Source organism: Neofelis nebulosa, chromosome 11 (assembly GCF_028018385.1).
Source record: "Neofelis nebulosa isolate mNeoNeb1 chromosome 11, mNeoNeb1.pri, whole genome shotgun sequence".
NCBI lineage: Eukaryota > Metazoa > Chordata > Mammalia > Carnivora > Felidae > Neofelis > Neofelis nebulosa.
The window spans coordinates 69076835-69096419 of NC_080792.1; the positions used below are offsets into that span (position 1 = coordinate 69076835).

The following is a 19585-nucleotide window of genomic DNA, read 5'->3' on the forward strand; positions in this document are numbered from 1 at the left end:
GGGCACTGATTGCAAACTTGCTGGGTCAACACTCTGAGAGTGCAGGCATCCTATTATGAGCTGAGCACTAGAAAGCTATAAGGGCATATGTGAGGATCAACTCTGTGTTCATCTCCCCAAAGGTAGTCAAGGAAACTTGTTGTAGGCCTACTGTGTGCTCAGCACTGTGGGGATGCATTCATTGTGAGCCTACTGTTTGCTCAGTACCCTGACTGGGAACAAAACTGTCTGTGGTGTGCCCATAGTGTGCTCGCCACGTGAGTGGTCCCAGGCACCTGTTGTAGCCCTATTGTGTGCTCACCATCATAACAGGGGACTTGGGCATTACGGTTTCTTACACATGGAGACAAGGGCATCCCTCATGGGCCCTCTTAGGCTCACTCCTCTAAGGTTCTCAGCCATCTGTTAGGAACCTACTATGTGCTCACCACTGAATGGGGGAAATGAACATATATTATGAATCTAATATATGGGTGAAAATTGGGTGCGCATTTCTAAGTCCCCTGACTGGGTGTACAAGGTTGACTTAAATTTTTACTCCGCATCTAAAATCCCGAAGTTTAGGTATAGCCACAGATTTATAGGCAAAAGCTTGTCTCCAGATCCCTGTTGGACCCTTTAAGGGGAATTTACCACAAACATTCACATGCACACACACACACACACACACACACACGAATGTACAAACTCACCTACAAAATTGCCAGACACACACACAAAATAAATGCCCTCCTAGGTAAAATATGCATCTAATTTTACCCATCTGCCCAATTATCTATTTATAGAGCACCTGCTGTATGCAGGCCGAGGGCTGGGGATGTCTCTGTGAACAGAACAAAGTCCCGGTTCTCGCGGAGATTACAGGGGTTTGCACTCACACGTGTGTCCCAGGCGCATTTAAAATGGACATAACATGTAATCCCGTGTGGGCTTACATGGACACACGTCCGTCCACATAGACACAGGCTGCCCTGTTACACATGCACATGCACGCACACACACCCAGAGCTGTCACTGACACCCCCACGGCCAGCCTCTCAGGTAGACGGTCACTCCTCTGATGCACGCACAGGCGAGCCCCCGCACTTTGCTCCTCATCGGGCCCCTGCTGTCGCCCTCCCACCCACCCTTCTACCTCCACCCCACCACTGTCCTGCCTCCCGCCAGGTGGATGAGCAGCTATCCCGGCTGCAGTTTGAGAGGGCTGACCTGCTGAAACGCCTCGATGAGGACCAGGACGATTTGAACGACCTCATGCAGAAGCACAAGGACCTCATTGCTCAGGTAGCGACGGAAAGTGGAAGGAGGCTTGGTGGCCTTGGGCCGAGGAGGCGGGAGATATTGCCAGGGGGATGTGGTTGGGCCCCTCCTCTCTGGTCTGAGGACCTTGGAGGGGTAAATGCCACAAGGATAAATAGGGATTGTGAAATTTTGTGGGGTCCTGATAGAGGAGGATGTCACCCTCAGATGGGCATGCATTATTGGAAGACATCTCCACCAAGAAAAGTTTTGATTTATTTATACACCTATCTACACATTCACCCACCCGCATGCCCTTTTTATATATCCATCAAAATATTCATCCATCCACCATTCTTCTGCTCATTGGTCCACTCATCCACTTATCCCCAATTTGTATCCACCCATCTACCATCCACCCAGCTATTTACCCATCCATCCAGCTACTCACCTATCCATCCCTCCATCCCTCCCTCCATCCATCCATCCATCCATCCACCCATCCATCCATCAATCCATCTATCATCCACCCATCCATCCAGCCACTCACCCATCCATGCATCCATCCAGCCAGCCAGCCAGCCATCAGTCCATCCATCCATCCATCCATCCACCCACCCATTTACCACTCATTGTTGCATCCATCCACCCATCCATCCAGCCACTCACCTATCCATCCCTCCATCCATCCATCTAACCATCCATCCACCCAACCATCCATCAATCCATCCATCCATCCACCCATCCATCCAGCCACTCACCTATCCATCCCTCCATCCATCCATTCATCCATCCACCCATCCATCCATCCGTCCATCCATCCATCCATCTCTCCACCCACTTACCCATTCATTACCCATCCACCTATCCTCATTTTATCCACCCATCTACCCATCCACCCATCTACCCGCCCATCTGTCCATGCACCCACCCAGCCACTCACCTGTCCCTCTATCCATCCATCCATCCCTCCCTCCACCCACTTACCCATTCATCACCCATCTACCTATCCATTCACCCTTCCATCTATTCATCTACCACTCCATACATCTATTGAGATATCCATTCATTTATCTAATATTTACTGTGCCCCCATCATGTGTTAGGTACCATGTCAAATGCCAAGGATGCCATGTTGGGCAAAAGCACATCCCATTCCTGCGTGCACGTGGCTCCCAGTTTCATGAGCTGGGCAGACCTTCTCACATAATCACCCAGAACAGAGGGAATGTTTGCAAACTGAGCTGACAGTCCAGAAAGGAAATGAACCTGGTTCTGGGACTCCTGACTGAGGTTAGAGGTCAGGGAAGTCTTCCCTGAGGAGGTGGCCCTCAGATGGATGATCCAAATGAGGAAAAGGAGTCAGTGAGGTTGAATTGGATAGTGAGGGGTGTGGGAAATGTTCCAGGCACAAGGAACAGCACATGCAAAGGGCTGGGATGGTGCATTTGAGAGCCTGGCAGGAGGCCAGCGAAGGGAGTGTGGTGCAAGATGAGTTTGGCAAGGCCAGCAGAGCAGGGGCTTGTGGGCCGAGATGAGTTTGGATTTTACTGTGTGATGGGAATCATTGGCAAGTTTTTTCAGGGGCACGAGCAGGAGAGAGAGGATCAGCCAGGATGCCACCCCTGGATGCACTTGTCTTGTCCTACGCTGGATCCCAGAGTCTAGAAAGAGTGCCTGGTGTGGAATAGGGCACCCAGTAAACAGCTGGTGAATGAATGAAGGCTGTGGCTGGCTTGTACTGGGGAGGCAGAGTGGACATGGGCGAGGGATGGACCCAGGAGGCAATCAGGAGGCATAGTGGCAGGCTGGGGCACGGCAGAGGCTTGGGGGTGGAGCTGACAGATGAGTGAGGGCATCCCTGGCAGATTTCTGATCTGCATCACGGGGAAGATAGCCCCTCCAGGAGTAATGAGCATCATCCCCACATTGTACCCCAGAGGGGACCCGTGGTACAGTGCCTACCAGGCTTCAGGTGCATCCTCCCAAGATGGGATCCGTGGGAATTTCTGCTAAACAAGAAATAACGGTAACAAAAATAACCACTGATATATTTCATCAACATTAAAACAGCCATCACCAAAATAGCCTATGCCGTCTTCTACCTTTGTGAATCACACCTATTTGGGGTCAGAAGGGAAATTTCTTCACGTGATCAGTTATAAAAGCAGTGTACTCCTATACGAATTATAAATAATTTACATAATACATAACATGCAGGAAATAGAAAGTGAGGGGTCTGCCTTCCCCCTGGAATCCCTCTCTTCGGAGATAATCATGCTTAACAGTTTGGTTCTACTTTTTTTTTTTTTTTAAAGGATCTTTATAGTCTCCACCGCATTTAATCTCTGAACAAACCCTACGTGGAGGAGCTAAGCAGAGACTATCAGCCCATTTTATAGATGGGGATACTGAGGTGCAGAGCGGGCAAGGCCAAGTCTAGAATCCCAGTCACTTGACACGCAAGAGTTCTCTTCCCTCAGTATCTGGCCCTACCGCTGTGGCCAGCCCATTTCTGTCTGGGCTCTCAAGGGTATAGAACAGCATGCCGGCAGTTGACCAAAGCCATCGGCTTATATAACGGGAGTGACTCAGCGGACATTGAGACGAACAATGTAGGAAGGATGTGAGCAGTAACTTTCTGGAACGAGCCATTGTGTCACAGGTTTTCCCCGCAAAGCCTCAAGGTGACATGTTTTTTTTTTTTTTTTTTTGTCTCACCAGTCTGCTACTGACATTGGGCAGATCCAAGAACTACAGCTGCAGCTGGAGGAAGCCAAGAAGGAGAAACAGAAACTTCAAGAACAAGTATGTGCTCAGAACTGCCACAGTGCGGAGACAAAAGGAAGGTTTCCCTCTGGGACCTCCCAGTTTGGATCCCGGAAACTGTCACTCACTCATTCATTCATCCATTCACTCAACTTCGGTTGTGCACCAAAGGAGTTGAGAACGATCCCAGCAGACACACACACACACACACACACACGCACACACACACACACGCTGACTTTTGCTCATGCCAGTGTGGCATCCAAAGACGCCCTGTGCAGTGCAACTCATCAGCCATTCAGTGCAAGAGTTTCCCCCTCCAAGAAATGGTTCCAAGGGGAAAGGGATGGTCTGTGCAAGACAGGACCATTGTCCTTTGTGAAATCTTCCTTTGAAGCCATATTTCCTCCGAACACCCCTGAATTTCACTCATTAGCTAGGGCTGCTATCATCCATGGGATTCTCAAAGCGCTTCTAAGGTCTGTCACCTGTGCCTGCTTAGAGTTTGTATCGAAATGACAGAGCCTCAAGCAAATGTCCATGGAGATGAGTAATACCAAATACCAGAAAAATAATAGCAGCAGTAGGCATCTGTTGGGTATTTATCATATACCAGGCGCTAATCGCCTTCAATCCTCAGACAAAAGAAAGAAAGAAAGAAAGAAAGAAAGAAAGAAAGAAAGAAAGAAAGAAAGAAAGAAAGAAAAAAAAAAAAAAAGAAAAGAAAAAGAAAGAAAGAATGAGCTCATGGAAGGGACCCGGCCTGCCCAGGTGCATCCGGCTGGAGAGTGGCAGAGCCTGGCTTTGAAGTCTGGTATATATGCTTGGCTCCCAAGCCCACTTTTGGTTGCGTCCTTTGGTGCTGAAGCTCGCGGCTCACACGCTGGCTTTGCCCCCTTAGCAGAGCAGGGAAAGGAGGTAAGCAAAGCACTGACTGAGTCTTGTATTGGACGTGGAAGACACAGGAAACATCACCTCCAGCATCTGAGACGCAGGGGCAGGGTCTGGCATGAGGGGATCGGCACTTGACACTTGTGTCTTTAACATATATCACCAGAGCCAAGAAGGAGGCTGTGGCAATGGGCCTGGGGCTGAGTCCCGCATATGTCTCCATTCTGGGACTCAGGGCCAGCAGGTGGCCAATGGATCTTTTGGGCTTGTTCCCAGCTGCAGGTGGCCCAGATGCGCATCGAGTACCTGGAACAGTCCACCGTGGATCGAGCCATTGTCAGCAGGCAGGAGGCAGTCATCTGTGACCTGGAGAACAAGACGGAGTTCCAGAAAGTGCAGATTAAGAGATTTGAGGTATGCGTGGACATGTAAATATTGCTCGTGCCTAGAGCCGTGGGGCTTTCGTGTAAGTTCCCTCCGTCCTCTGACCGTCCCTCCATCCACTCATGCCTTTCTCTGGATACACATTCCTCACCCGTCTCTCATCCGTGTTGCTTCCTCCATTCCCTCCTTTCTGCCTTCCTTCAACCACACGGTCCCACAGATAACTATCCATCCAGCCTACCCACCTCTATGTATCTCCACCCATGTCCATATGCCATCATTCCATCCATCATCCTCCTTATGTCTTTTCTTCCTTCCTTTCTCCATGCTTTCTTCTCTCCCTCTGTTCTTTCCCTTTCTTCAGACCTTGACCCCTCTGTCCGTGTTTTTATCATCCATCAGTCCTGTTCTGCCTGTCCCCATCTGACCACTCATGCACTTATGCACCCAACACTCACTTTGAGCAGAAATTTATTTTGCACCTAGCGTGTACCAGGCTCTGTTTTAGGCACATGAAAGACAGATGTACAAAGCAGATTCTGCTTTTCAGAAACATGGAGTTTTGTAGGAGATGTGAGTAAAAAAGGTACATAAATACCCATAATATGGACAGAGGGCTGTGAGGTTTGGGGGGCAAGGAGGTCTTTTCAAGCTGAGGAATCAGGGAGGCCTCCAGGAGGAGGTGACGTTGATGCTGGACCTTGAGCAGGGCAGGTAAAACGTGGATGGGCTGGGGTGAGATTCAGTGACAACATTCACATTTAGCTCTGCAGGCCAGCGACATGGACGTCACCACTGTCAAAGTTGTTTGTCATTAGCCACTCCCCTGGATGTTCGCCACAGCCCCATAGGGAAGGTAGGATAGGCCTCATCTAATGAACTACAAGGTGTCAGCAGAGAGGTTGAGGGACCTGCTCAAGATAAAGCCGTTTAGTGTCAGTGACAGGAGTAGATGGACCGGGGATCATCACTCTCCCCTGGTCCCAGGCTGTAATTTCTCCGCAGTCAGCTGGCTTAGCCACCGGATGATGGTCCATCTAGAAATGCGAGGCTGAGGCTGCGTTCCTCACTTTGAGCCATTCTTCCAATCCCCCGTTGGGCACTTTGTCTCTAAGAAGGCTGTGTGCGATGTATGAAGAATGGAGAAAGATCCTTCTTTGCCTTGACCCTCAGAGCTTCTCAGAGCTGCTCAAGGGATCCCTCGAGGCATAATTGTCTCTGCAGATCACCATGGAACTTTGATCTACTACGCTTTAAGTTTATATAATGTCAGGCTATATCCGTTTGCTTGAATCTAGCATAGTCAAGCGATAGCAGAAAATAAAATAAAACTATGATTTAAAAAAACCCTTTATGTGGCAGATTCCATATCCAAATTCCCTTTCCCCTCTGCTGTTGTGACTTGAATTTAGTAGAATTCCAGGCCTCGGGGACACCTTTTGAGAACTATTCTTCTTCCTTTTAACACCCTCCCCCCCACCCTTTGAAATTGTTACCAAACTCCATTTGAAAGGCGAAGGGCAATTGAATTGTAACGCTTTTCTTCTAAACCATGATTCAGTCTCAGATCTGGAGAGGGGTTCAGCGTCTTGCTCAAGGACCTGAAATATTCATGTGGGCTCCCTTTTAGGTCAACACTCGAGTATTTGCCCATCAGAATCTATTGGCTGCAGGCATGTTGGCCAACTAATGAATTCTGTAGAACAGCCCTTGGGTTTGTTTTCTGTAGCACTGGTGATGCCCACAGCTCTCTTCTGTTTTTTCATTGTGTCCTCTTGGCTTTTCCCCCTGGAAAGGGAAAAATGCCACAAAACATTAGAGCTGAGGCTCAAGGGACCTTGTTTGACCAAAACCTCACTTTACAAATTGGGAGACCAAAATCCATACTAAGGAAGGGGTTTTGATTTCCCAGTGTAGTGTTCTCCCCACTGCACATCTTTGTAAAATGATGGGGGCTGCTGTAAATAGTAATAATTCCCAACTTTTGGGGCGCCCGGGTGGCTCAGTCGGTTGAGCTTCCGACTTCGGCTCAGGTCATTATCTCGCGGTCTGTGAGTTCGAGCCCCGTGTCGGGCTCTGTGCTGACAGCTCCGAGCCTGGAGCCTGTTTCAGATTCTGTATCTCTCTCTCCCTCTGACCCTCCCCCATTCATGCTCTGTCTCTCTCTGTCTCAAAAGTAAATAAACATTAAAAAAATTTTAAATAATCCCCAACTCTTATCTAGAATGTTCTATGTGCCAGGCACTGAACTAAGCCTTCTGCAGAACTTAACGTTTTCAAGTTTGACATGATCCCTAGGACATAAATACTGTCATCATCTCTGTCTCTCAGGTTAAATAACCTGCCTAAGGTCACACAGCCAGGAACAGGCAGTTGGGGGATTGAACCTAGGGCATATTCAAAGCCAGGGTGCTCAGCTATATGCTAGGCTGCCTCTCTGAATAGCAATTATCATTTGCTAGTTTTTTTTTAAGTTTATTTATTTATTTTGAGAGAGAGAGAGAGCACAAGCAGGAGAGGGAGAAAGAGAATCTCATGACCCGAGCCGAAAATCAAGAGTCCGTCACTCAACCAGCTGAGCCACCCAGGCGCCCCTCATTTGCTAGGTTTTTAACATAAATTATTTGTTTCGGTATCAGAACTCGGGATTATCGTCCTGATTACCTTATACAAGGGCAGGGAGACTCAGCAAAGGATTTCTCTTGCCGGAGCCCCCTGTCTCGGGCGCCTGGCCTCTAACTCCACGGTGCACCTGTGCTCTCCACACCGCCTGCCTCCAGGTCCTGGTGATCCGGCTTCGGGACAGCCTGATCAAGATGGGCGAGGAGCTCACGCAGGCGGCCAAGTCCGAGTCCCAGCAGCGGGAGAGCAGCCAGTATTACCAGCGGCGCCTGGAGGAGCTGAAGGCGGACATGGAAGAGCTGGTGCGGCGGGAGGCGGAGGCCAGCCGCAGGTGCATGGAGCTGGTGAGTGCCCAACGCTGGCTCTCCTGCGATGGAGGGTTTCGGGCGCAGGCGTGCCCGCTGCCTGCTGAATCGGAGCCCCCTGGGGCAGGTCTCAGGCCTTTGGGAAGCAGGGAGACACCGGAAGGGGCCGGGCGGAGGATCCACGCTGCTATTGGCTGCAGAGCCTGGGGGCGGCCCAATGTGGGCCAATGGCATTCACTGCTGCTGGATGGGCCGCCCAGCACGTGTACATGTCAGATTCCAGCCTTTCTTTTCCTGCCTCGCGCTTTCCACTCCAAAGGCAGGAAAGCCTCGTGGGAAGAGGAAGGCATCAACATAGACTAAATGCCCAGCTTGCATCACGTCTTAACACCCATATCATAAAATCCTCATAACAGCCCTGTGAAGTCAATTATTATCCCCATTTTACATATGAGGAAACTGAGGCTCCAAAGGGGTGAGATAACTAGTCTAATGTCACATCTAGGAACTGTCAGAGCTGTTTCTGGGCTAATAACAGCAACAACAAAGATAAAAGTACTTCCAGGTAGGTACTATTCTTATCTCCACTTAGCAGCTGGGGAAACTGAGGCAAGGGGACAGCAGCACGCCAAATGGAGGCTCAGAGTGGTACATACACTTGCCCAAGGTTACACACACACTAGTAAGAATTCGAACCCAGGCTTGTCCAACTCTGTAGTCTGTGTTTTCATTGACTAAGCCATGCTCTGCTCCCTGGTGTGATTTAAAAATTTGTCTCCTATCCTGACAAAAAAAAAAAAAAAAAAAAAAAAAAAAAAAAAAAAAAAAGTAAAATAATAAAAAAATAAAAATAAATAAAATGTAGAGTTTGGCATTTTATTAAATTTCATAGGGAGATAAAAGGGGAAAAAAGGTAAGAATTTGTATCTTGCCCCATGGGAAGGTTTCTCCCATCATGCACTGTATTTTTCTAAGAATGGTTCCCTGCATGGATCACAGAGCATCTCAGAGAGCTGGCTTCTCCTTTTCCCCATGAGGTCTGATGTCCCTAGAGCTCCAGGTTTCTGCTTCTGTGACCCGGGAGACATCTGGCACCCCCTTTGCCTGCCACCATAGAGCCTTCACTGAAACAACCCACCACCTGCCAAGGCTTGGCCAGAAGGTCCCTAAATCACGGTCTTTATCTCTTCCCGCCCTGTCCATTCTGGTTTTGTGACAGGTCTCGCCCACTTGTCCGCCTGCAGCGAGTATATTTCTCGGGCCACTGCCTGCCACGGCTGGTGTCACTCTCATAAGCTTTGCCCTTGACAAGCCATCAGGCAGGCTGTTGTGTGGGGGGAGGTGAGGCTCCGCACAGAGACCCAGGTTCCCAGACAAACCCCAAGCCCCATAACTGGCAGTTTCCCCACCTCCCATGGCCAGGGAGAGAGAAAGGCTCTTTCCTCCAGTTGACAGAATGACTTCCTCATTCACCAGCCCTGTTTCTCATGCAGCTGAGTTCCCCACCTGCCATGTCTGGCTGGAAGCGAGAGAACATCCCAGCCCATCTTCTCTGACGTCTTCTTTAACTGGCCAGACCCCCAGGCGTGCTGGCCAGATCAGATAGTGGCTGTCTTCCCCTTCTCTCTGCTCTCCTGTTCTCCCTCTCACTCCTTTCCCTCCTTCTCTTCTCACTTTCCTGTTCTCTATCCCCATTTCCAGGGACAACTTAAGATCTTTTAAAAAAAATTTTTTTTAACGTTTATTTATTTTTGAGAGACACAGAGAGAGTGAGTGCAGGGAAGGGGCAGAGAGAGAGGGAGACACAGAATCCGAGGCAGGCTCCAGGCTCTGCGCTAACATGCTGACAGCAATGAGCCTGATGTGGGGCTCGAGCCCACGAACCGTGAGATCATGACCTGAGCCGAATTTGGATGCTTAACCGGCTGAACCACCCAGGCACCCCAGCTTAAGATCTTTAAAGGCCCTGAAATGCTGAAAAGATTATAGTGCACTCCCCACCCCCCCATATAGGAACCAAAATGAAAACAAACAAAAAACTGTAAAACACAAAGCTTGTGTGTTTGCTGAAATGAGACCTGTATGGTTCTCCGCTTTCCGATTGCAAGATGCTACATAAATTTACCAAGACGAATTCTGCTCTTTGTTTTGGTGTGTCTGTGGTTGGGCAGTGTATTTTCTGGGTCTGCCTTAGCAAAGTACCAAAACCTCAGTGGCTTCAAACAACAGGAGTTTATTCTAGCACCATCCCGAAAGTCAAAGGCCTGAAATGACAGTATTAGCAGCACCAGCACTCCCACTGAAGGTTGTGGAGGAGAATCCTTCTCTGTCCTTCCAAATTCTCGTGGCTCCAGGCATTCCCGGGCTTGTGGCCACATCTCTCCAGTATTTGCCTTCTCCGTGGATGTGTGTCTCAAATATTCGTCTGCCTTTTTTCTTCGAAGGACACCTGTAATTGGCTTTAGGGCTCATCCCTAAATCTAGGTGGATTTTATCTTGAGATCCTTACCTTAATTATGTCTACGAAGAGACTTTTTCCAAATAAGGTCACATTGCCGGGTTCTAGGAGGCTTTCCGGGTTTCGGGGGCCACCCCGGGAAAGGAGGGCGTGTTCCTGCTTAGCCGGTGTGTTCTTACCGTGACCCCGCACAGCTTGTTTCTTTCGTGCCTCTGTGGATTAGCAAGGCTCAAAGGACAGTGTCAGGCTGGCAGACTCTTCCTAACAGTGGACGTCCCAAACGCACTAACCTGCTTGCCTTCAAATACGCTCCTTGCCTGTGGGCCCTGGGATATTTCCACTGGGAGAGGAGAGGATGTCGTAATTTCTTGTTACCATTTATTCACCAACATCTGGCTATCCAGCACCAACTGTGGGCGTGGCACCAACTGTGGGCGTGGCACCAACTGTGGGCGTGGCACCAACTGTGGGCGTGGCACCAACTGTGGGCGTGGCACCAACTGTGGGCGTGGCACGAGGGGTGGGCCTCGGTGGGGAGCCGGGAGAATCAGAAAGCCTCTGCTTTGTGGACGCTCATAGTGCCGACCAAATGCATCTGGGGAGGGGGGCGCCCTGATGCTAAGCACCCCAATCCCCCCCACCCGCCCCATCAGTGTGGTGTCCTGGAGCGTCCCCAGGCTTCTTGGCTGTGACCTCACCTCTCCAGGTTCATGCGCGTGCCTTCCTTCGTCCCCTCCCTGTGAGACGAGGGGACGGCTGCTCCACGTCATGTGTTGCCTAACCAACTTCACCAAAAGCCTGCAAGGCAGTCACGGTTCTGGTTCTTTCCTTCATGCAAGAGGTACGCTTAGGTTTTCGCATGGGCTGTAGGGAACAAGGCACACTTTTGCCCTTAAGGAGCTCACACGGACTAGAGAGAGATCGCAAAGGCCATTATTCATGTATTTCATGTATCCCTCTGTGATGGGCCCTCAGAGCTTTTACAGGCAAAGCAAGGTGTCTGTGCACTGGGGTTTGGGGGGATTCTTAGAAGGCCAGCTGACTGTCACTGCCAGCCATTCCTTTGAGTAAAGCATTGCTCCTTTCGCTTTCCATGTTTTAAGTTCAAATCTCCCTGGGAGAGATAGAATGAATCTTCTTTCTTTTTTTTTTTTAACTTTTTGAAAAAAATTTTTAATGTTTATTTTTATTTTTGTGAGAGAGAGAGAGAGAGAGCAAGCGGGGGAGGGGCAGAGAGAGAGGGAGACACGGAGTCTGAAACAGGCTCCAGGCTCCGAGCTGTCAGCGCAGAGCCCGATGGGGGGGACTCAAACTCACGAACCATGAGATCGTGACCCGAGCCGAAATCAGACACTCAATCGACTGAGCCACCCAGGCGCCCCTAAGATGAATTTTTCTAACTCCCCAGACCAAGCATGCGTGCATTCATTCATTCACTGGACATTCTGTGCTTAGGCCCTTTGCAGACATGGCTTTTTTTCATGTACATGCCAAGTCCAGCAGGTGGAGAAGGTGGAGGGGCACACATGTGAGGGGCTTTGTCCAGGGCTGCAGAGTTGGGAGTGACAGAGGTAGGATGGGTGTCCCCGTGTGTCCAGCTCTAAAGCTGTCACCATGACACAACCCTGCCCTTTCAGCCCAATCTGGCTGAAAAATCCTGCTCTGCTGGGGGACACCCCCCAAAAATCCCACCTTCTGGGCCCTGGGGAGAAGTGGGAAGGATGTTGATGGATCTCCCTTTCGTGTTCCCTTCCGCATGTCCCAGCCTGCTCCATTTGTCACTGTTGGTGTTGGTTTAAAGGGCTGTGAGTTGTTTCGCGTGAATGATTTACACCCCTGGCTGGCACACCGGCACGTCCAGATCAGGATCAATTACCCAGCCAATGGAACTTCTCTTCCCGGAAAAAAGAAAAATGAGGTTTTGTCATTAATTTTAGTAAATGTACTATTCCTGGCGACTCCAGGAGCCATTATGGGGAAAAAGAATATTCTGGCTTCAAATCATTCAAGTCCCTTTGTCATGGGAGCGATGAGACAGCTCATCCATGGATTTATGTCCTGCTGTTTTTCAATAGTTACAGAGCCCAGGGGAAACCACCTCAGCCCCAGGACAGGGTTACCAAGGGAGGTCAAGGGCAGCTGGAAAGGCTCCTGGTGACAGGGAGTCCTACTCTCTGCCTGCTTTGCAGCACGTGCTTCTGTTTGGGAGGCCGCACCTGTTGGGTTTACCCCCTAGCACCTTGGCCTGACTCCCTACCCTGAACTTTCCCCTGAGTCAACAGTCTTTTTCAAAAGTTCCCCAGGTCTGGAAAAACATAGGTTGGACTTCTGCTTGCTTTCCCCAGTGACCCACGCTAGAGATCCCAGTGGCCTGTCTCTCTCTCTGGCTCACACAGTTTAGCGGCCAGGCCTGCTGTTTTACCTTACTTGGGTATTTACAAAAACATCCATCCCTTCCAGTCCTGTCCTTGCTTCCTCTGTCTTTATTTAAGCCCCATTCCCTCTGGTCTGGGGCTCCACAGTTACCTTCCAACTTGTCTCCCCACTTTCCCTCCACCCTCACTCATCCCTGCAGAAGATCTTTCCAGAAGGGACACGTCTTACTGGGTTACTCTTCTTGCTGAGAAATCTTCCACGGCTCTCCACTGGCTTCAGGACCAAATCCCAGCTCCTTCCCAGAGCCTCTGTACATCCTTCTGCCTTTGGTCATCTGCCTCTTATCACCTCGAGCGTTCTACTCCAGCATGAAAGGACCCAACGTCGTGTTGTTTCTTGACCTGAATGCCAGCCACAAAATCCCTTCCTCCCACCCTGAACCTGCTCTCCTCTACAGCTGCCCTCGCTCTTCTTCGGCTCCTACCTGTCTGCCACCTGCATAGGGCAGACACATTACGTCTCTCTCTCTTTCTCATTCCCTCAAATAATTGCTTTAACTCGTGTGGGGAGAAGGGTGTGTATTAGCTTCTTAGAGCTTCTGTAACGAATTACCCAAAACCCGTTGTCTCAAAACAGTGGAAATTTATGATCTCACCATTCCGGAGGCCAGAGTCTAAAATCAAGGTGTTGGCAGGGTCGCAGTCCCCCTGAAGGCGTTAGGGGAGAATCCTTTCTTCCTCTTACAATTTCTGGCAGCTCTGGGTGTTCTTTGGCCGTGGCAACATGACATTAACCTCTGCCTCTGTGTTCACATGACCTTCTTCTCCTCTCTCCCTCCATGACTTCTCCTCTTCTTATAAGAACACTAGTCCATTGGGGGGCACCTGGGTGGCTCGGTCAGTTAAGCAGCCAACACTTGATTTCAGCTCAGGTCATGATCATACCGTCGTGGGATCAAACCCTGCACCAAGCTCTGTGCACTGACATCCCAAAGGCTGCCTGAGATTCTGTCTCTTTCCCTCTCCCTCTGCACCTCCCCTGCTCATATTCTCTCTCTCTCTCTCTCTCTTCCTCTCCAAATAATTAAATACACTTCAAAAAAAAAAAAAAAGAAGCTAGTCATTGGATTTAAGACCCACCCTAATCCCGTATGACCTCGTCTTGACTAATTACATCTGTAAAGATGTGTTTCCAAAGAGGTCACACTCTGAGGTTCCCAGTGGATATGAGTTTTGGGGAGACACCCTTCAGCTTGCTGCAAGGTGGGAAAGAGAACCGGATTGGAGTCAGAGAGCTTGGGCAGCTAGGTTAACATTACAGGACCTCAGTTTCCTCATCTGTAAAATGAGGAAGGGAGATATGATGCAGCCAATATCATTGGGTGGCAGTGAGGCTTAAATGAGATGATTTATGTAAAAGGGTCCAATGATAGCACAGGGTACGGTCTTAGCAGATGTCACACTGTTTTCTTTCTCCTTTCTTCTCCTACCCCTCCCCTGACTCTGATTCTCCATCTACTTAAACTTTATCATGAATCTGCTGACTCTCCCTCCCATCCCATGCCCATGATGGTTGATGGTCGTGATGTTGGTGGGAGCTATTTATTGTTCATCACTCACTGCATGCTGGGCACAGGGCTAAGCACTTACACGAGTTCTCTCATTTAAACCTCCCCTCTTGAGCAAAATATCCCTATTTTACTAGTAAAGGAACAAGAGCCAAAGAGCTGAAGCACCTTGTCCAAAGTCACCTTCCCAGCAATGACAGAATCAGAATTTGAACCCAGGTCTGACCAACTCAAACCCGTTCTCCTACTCAATAAGTTTTAGACACATTGTATTTACTCATTCTAGTACATTTGTTAAAAACAAAAACAAAAACAAAAACCTGAGGGGCGCCTGGGCGGCTCAGTCAGTTGAGCGTCTGACTTCAGCTCAGGTCATGATCTGGCTGGATTTGTGAGTTCAAGCCATGCATCGGGCTCTGTGCTGCCAGCTCAGAGCCTGGAGCCTCCTTCAGATTCTGTGTCTCCTTCTCTCTCTGCCTCTCCCATGCTCATGCTCCGTCTCTCCCTGTCTCTCAATAATAAATAAATGTTTAAAAAATTTGAAAAAAAACCCTGAGGTATAAAAAGTCATATTGGTTTTGATTCTGTCATCTAGGCTTCATTGACTTTTGGGATTGGATAATTGTCTTTTGGGGGCACTTTCTTGTGCCTCATAGGATATTTAGGTGCCTCCCCAGCCTCTATCCACTAGAGGCCAGTGGCATCCCCCCACCCCAAGTCGCCACAATCAGAAATATCTCCAGACATTGCCAAATGTGCCCTTGGGAACAGAAGCGCCCCCAACTAAGATCACTGTCCTCACATCACCCTTACAATAACTCTGAAGGCAATGCTCATGAACTCCCCACTCATTGATCCCACTGATCAAACAGGTTTAGGGGTGTGATGTGATGTACCCAAGGTCACAAACACACTGGAAAAGGAGAGGAATTCAGGGCAGGAGGAGGAAGCAGCTTAATTCCCTACCCTCGGAGGAAAAAGACAGGAGGGAGTCCAGTAAAACCCAATCCCAACTTTTCCTGGCCCCAGTGGCAACTTCACAGCACAACCCAATTCTGGGTGGAATGAAAGATATTGCTGTAGACTGTGTACTTTTAATAATGTTTAAATAAAACATGGGAGCATGGGTGTGATCTCCTCACTGAGCCTGGCTTGTCAGCCGCCCGGGCAAAATCATTAATAGTTAATGGGCAACCACTTATGGCTCTACTTTTGTTAAATCCAGCATCAATTATATATGGCCCATGAATTATTTATTTGGTGTGACTTGGGGGTATATTTTCCACCTTTGGGGTGGCGGGGGGGAAAGAACGTGAGGCCTAAGACAGATTATGGGCTAGCCGTGAGGGTCTTGTCTCCCTTCTGAACTGGGGGGTTTCCCTGCCCCTTGTTAGGAGAAGAGTTCCCACTGATGTGAGTGGCAGGTTGCGATGAATGTGGATCTGGGAAGGCACTGGCAGGAGAAAAGCTTGGAGCCGTCATGTGCTAGTAAGCGTGTTAACAACCAGCTCTCCAGAGCAGGTGAATCCTGGTAGTGTTTTCAAATCTCCCCCTAGAGCTGACTTCAAGCCAACAGTATGACGTCACTGAACGCGGAAATGGGAAGCGGCCCTACACACAAGCTAGAGATGAGACACTTCAAAATCATTGGCCAAGAGTAAAATGTTGCTGCAATTATTAGGAAGCAATGCATTTTGAGGCTGTGTTCCTTTTTTTTGTTCTTCATGATTTATTTGATTGTAAGTTTACACTCATTGTGTTTTAATGGCAGTTGTGTTTGACAACTGGCCTGTAAAGTGCTTGAAAATTTAGCAATAAGCTGTGCAAGCTGATAGGAGCCGTTGCCAGGGGCTTGGAGTCTCCTTGGGGTGGGGTTGCCAGGGTTAGGAGGATTTGTAAGTTTGGGGTCCTAGGCTCTTAAATCAAATCTCATCATTCGCTGACAATTTTTTAAAATTTTTATGTATTTATTTTGAGAGAGAGAGAGAGAGAGAGAGCAGGGGAGGGGCAGAGAGAGAGAAAGAGAGAGAGAGAGAGAGAGACAGAGAATCCCAAGCAGGTTCCGCATTATCAGTGCGGAGCCTAATCCAGGGCTTGATCCCATGAACCATGAGATCATGACCTGAGCCAAAATCAAGAGTCGCATGCTTAACCAACTGAGCCACCCAGGTGTCCCACATTCACTTTTTTGTTTTTAAAGTGGAACTACTTCACCATCATAAGAAGGACTTCTTTGGCCTCGTGTGTCAAATGGGTACGATTGATCCCATCTGCTCAGAAAGACTAGAGCAAGCAGTTCACTCCATGTCCTAACTCTGCCTGTCATGTCCACCCCTCCTACTCTCCCTCTTGTCCACTTCCTCCTGTCTTCTGAGAACCTGGCCACACCTGGTGAGGGCCTTGTTTTTCACATTTGTTCTTGTTTTTTCTCTTCTTTTTTTTTCTTGGTCACCCAAGGACCCATGTTTCCAACCTGTTTTGAGCATGCAGCCCCCTCCCACCACTTTGCCCAGAGGCATTCACCACACCCAGAGTTAAGGGTTTCGTTTAAGAAACACACACACACACACACACACACACACACACACACACACACACCTCTCTATGTTTTCCTCCCACAAATGGCTATGAACTTCAGAGCATAAAGATGAATTATTTTGGCTGGGAACTGAAGTATTTAAAAAGGCATTCCATATGGAGGGCATTTGGGGCCATGAGCAGGGTATAAATAATACCTTTTATGGTTCTCTTGATGGGGAGAGAGCTCTCCTAATTACAGCCCCGTTATCTCAGTGTGATCCAAAATGACCCAACACGTTTATAAACTCACTGTTCACACTGCTTCACTCCCCACCCATTCTGGCCTCCTGCATTCTCAGTGAGCTGACAGGGGAAAATGTGGATATTTATATCACTACCCCCTTCTGGGCACCGCAGGCTCCTGTCTGTCTCCCCACAAAGATTTCTCTACAAAAGAAACTTGGTCCTAAAGGGGACTGGGGACCCCATGCCCACAGCCCCAGACTCGTATCTGGGATGGAATTCTTCCAACCTGCCTTTATCCCAAACCGTGAATGTGTTTGTCTCCATTCAAGAGGTGGTATCGTCTGATGAAATGGGTTTCTTTGCGCCTGCCTCTGAGATGAGCTATCTTGATAATAAAATCTATTACGGAGAGCCAACCTGGGAATAATTGGGTCTATTATTCCCCGACTTGTGGCTTTGTTTCTGCATCGAGAACAGGCTCTCCTGTAATTAATCAGAATTTAAAGTTGCTAATACCAATTACAAATAATGCATGGAGTTCTTGAGATGGTGAACAGAAGAGCAGATACTAATCTTGTCCCCCGAGACTTCACCAATTGAACTTTTGTCACTTCAGACTTGCTGGAAATTAGAGTAACTTAACTCTACAAAGTTAATTATTTTAAAAAGGTAAGGGGGGAGCAGATATTGATTGAATGTTGCAGGTGTACATTAAATTATTCAAATAGATCCAATTCAAATTGTTTAGATGCGATTATGCTTCCCTTAATTGCATGTCAGAGAGGCTCAGGAAGGTTAATCTTCACGATCGAAAGCACCATCATTGGCACGATTAGACATCTCCAGAAGATAGTGGTCCCAGGGAAGTCTAGGGGGCCCCAAATCAGACTCGATGTTCTGAATTCGTTCCCAAACTGTGACTTAGTTGGAAGGGTAATTCATCTCTTTCTGGCGCCCATTTTTATTTTGGCTGAGCTTAAACAACGAGAAGTCAGGAGACCTCAGACCAAGAAGTGGGAAAGAAAATGGTTTTTACTGGGAGAATTGGCTGGTTTGGAACTGCCAGTGTAATGTAACAGGAAAGGGTGAGCGAACTGGTCTAAATTACGGCCCTTTTGGTTGTAAGTGGCAGACAAAATTCAAATTGGCTTAAGCAAAAGGGAATGCGTTGGTTCATCTAATGGAAAAGTCTAGTGACCTCTGATTTCAGGTCCAGTGGGATGCAGGGACACAAAAGATACTGACAGGCTGAAGGCACTGTGTTGGGACCAGAGCAAATTGTGAACATCCTTTCCTAACTGTGTGTTCAAGGGTATCAGGTTGGTAGGTTGACGTTAGCCGTTGAAGGAGAATTTATACCATGGAAATAGGCAAATGCTCCAAACCTCGGCTTCTCCCAACCCCATTGAGCCAGCTTTTAAATATTCACCAGGATACCAGGGGCTGAACTCTTCCTTCCATCCCCATTCTCAGGTAGGCTTTTCCTTCCCAAGGGGCAACAAACAGTCAGGCTGAAAAAATGATCAGCAAATCAACCTCCGTGATAAGACACGGTGCCTTGCACCCAACAACTTAGATGGAAGACCAAAAATGGAATCTCACTGACTCTGACTGGCCTGGTTTGAATTTCATGTGTGTCCCTAAAGCGAGCACCAGTGCCAAAAGGGCACAGTCTCTGGCCGGATAGTTCTGGGAGACGTGCCCAGGCCCGAATCCAGGGATGGAGTCAGCCCTATCCTAACCACGTAGATGGAGAGTAAGGGAAGAAGTCCTCCCCCAAGCAAACCCAGAAGGCCTGGGAATGGATTCCAGAGAGGAGACGCCCTCAGATGTCCACTGCAGAGGCTGTGTCTGTGTATCTTGACCCTGGATGGCTTTCCTCTGCTCTGCCCAGGTTCTTTTTATGTTTTCTCTTCTCTACTTATTCTCTTGTCTTTCACTTGACTTCCCTCCTGCTTTACTTCTTTTCTGTTACTCCTGGAGCTGGGAGGTCCCGTAAGTAGGACAGATCAAAGAAAGGGGAGGGGAGGCCAGAAGCGGGTAGCCTGATTCTCCTTCGCGTCTTCACGAGGAAGTGGCTCCTGTAATGGGAGGAGCCTGCCTGGAAGCCAGGGGGCCTGGATTGGAGCCCCACTTCTGCCTCGTGCTGGCTGTGGGACCTGGGGCATGCCTCTCCCTGAGTGGGACTCATTTTCTCCCTCTCTGTAA

At 48.8% G+C, this 19585-nt stretch overlaps 1 protein-coding gene across 3 annotated transcripts in view; it reads left to right on the top strand.

Annotated features, from left to right (window-relative positions):
• Positions 1-19585, top strand: part of MYO18B (myosin XVIIIB) — a 258325-nt gene that overhangs the window by 178348 nt on the left and 60392 nt on the right. For all 3 annotated transcript variants that reach the window (XM_058693096.1, XM_058693095.1, XM_058693097.1), the window contains exons 36-39: positions 1168-1284; positions 3964-4047; positions 5176-5313; positions 8064-8249. In XM_058693096.1, the coding sequence (XP_058549079.1) occupies positions 1168-1284; positions 3964-4047; positions 5176-5313; positions 8064-8249 (525 nt within the window). The remainder of the gene's footprint in view (positions 1-1167; positions 1285-3963; positions 4048-5175; positions 5314-8063; positions 8250-19585) is intronic.